General features: G+C 41.5%; 1 protein-coding gene across 1 annotated transcript in view; it reads right to left on the reverse strand.

The window, feature by feature from the left end:
- Positions 1-1224, reverse strand: part of LOC106874578 (uncharacterized) — a 102573-nt gene extending 101349 nt beyond the window's left edge. The window contains exon 1 of the mRNA XM_014922357.2: positions 79-1224. Within this exon, the coding sequence (XP_014777843.1) occupies positions 79-369 (291 nt within the window). The 5' untranslated portion in view covers positions 370-1224. The remainder of the gene's footprint in view (positions 1-78) is intronic.
- Between the last annotated feature and the right edge of the window lie 330 nt (positions 1225-1554).

Here is a 1554-nt window from a genome sequence, read left to right on the forward strand (position 1 = left end):
ACAATAATAATAATAATAATAATAATAATAATAATAATAATAATAATAATAATAATAATAATAAAAAATGATACTCACTTGTTGCGTAAACAAGTCTTGCATGCTGTCACTGTTAATGGTATTAGAAATGTCTCCATATTTGGCCTCATCCACCAAGCTTTTGTGTTGATCCTTCAGTAACCTGAGTTCGTCCAGGCCGGCCAGGACAGCCTGGATCCTTGGTTTTAAACGTTCAGGTCTTTTCAATAGAGGAACTTTCAAACCGCCCGGCAGATCGTTCAGCGATCGACTCCGGGAACGAACCGGGTTACACAATCCGTTTCTAGTCGAGTTTGTCCCTGGCGCCGATGTCGACATGGTGCAGCTCATATTGCATCTGTGTGTATGTGTGCGTGTGTGTGAGTGTGTGTATGTGTGTGTGTGTGTGTGTGTGTGTGTGTGTGTGTGTGTTTGTGTGTATGTAAACTTATATGTCTGTGTATATATGCGAGTGTGAACGTGTTTATATTTGTGTCGGTGCGTGTTTCTAAGTGTGTTTATGTGTGTGTGTATTTCTATGTTGTACGACCCTAGATCACCACCGATCGATCGAGCAGTATTTCTATGTATGTATGTATGTATGTATGTATGTACGTACGTACGTGTGTGTGAGTTTGTGGTTATCTGTGTGTGTGCATATCAGCACGTGTGTGCTCGTGTGTGTTTCTATGTGCGTGAGTGGGGGGGGGGGGTGAAGCAACAAAATTACCTAGCTACACTCAACAGGTTAAAATAAATCGAAAAAAGCAACACCAGCAACATCAACAACAACAACAACAACAACAATCCAAGAAATCATCGTAATTTTCACTCGAGTCATTATCACTGCACATATTGACTTCGGCTGTGTATTCCAGGTAGGTCTGAAGTGTTTCTCATAACTCTGTTGCATCTGAGAGAGATACATGGACATCTGTATCTCTATAAGGTTCTTTTTTCTCTTTTTTAACGAAAACAAAATGATTGTCGTAGCTTTTTCTTTCCTGTCCAAACCTCGCTCAGGGCAAGTCGCTTGTCGTAAACTTCTAAACTGTCCTCCCCCACTTGTCACTGAAACCTCTTACCTCTTTCATATTCACAGGTAAAAAAAAAAACAACCTTACTCTACTGCTACTGGTGTCAGGCCACTTCATACAAATGCACCACACACACACACGCGCGCATACACATCCGTACTCACTCGATCTTTCCCTCTCTGCTTTATATTCCATTCCTCATACCGCTACTCCCACCCCACACTTCATTCCCGCTTTCCGCTCTTTCTCTCCTCTTCCTACTTTAGTGTCTTCACTGAGATTACCGGCGTCTCTCTCTCTCTCTCTATCTCTCTCTCTCTCTCGCTCACTCTCTCGCTCTCTCTCTCTCGCTCTCTCTCTCTTCCTATTTATATGTCTATCTATCAACATTTCTCTCTCTCTCTTTTTTCATTCTTTCTATCTCTCTGAGAGAGAGAGAGAGAGAATGAGGGGGAAAGTGTAGATAAGTAGATATAGAGAGATAGAAAGAATGAATATA

Source organism: Octopus bimaculoides, chromosome 8 (genome assembly GCF_001194135.2).
Source record: "Octopus bimaculoides isolate UCB-OBI-ISO-001 chromosome 8, ASM119413v2, whole genome shotgun sequence".
NCBI lineage: Eukaryota > Metazoa > Mollusca > Cephalopoda > Octopoda > Octopodidae > Octopus > Octopus bimaculoides.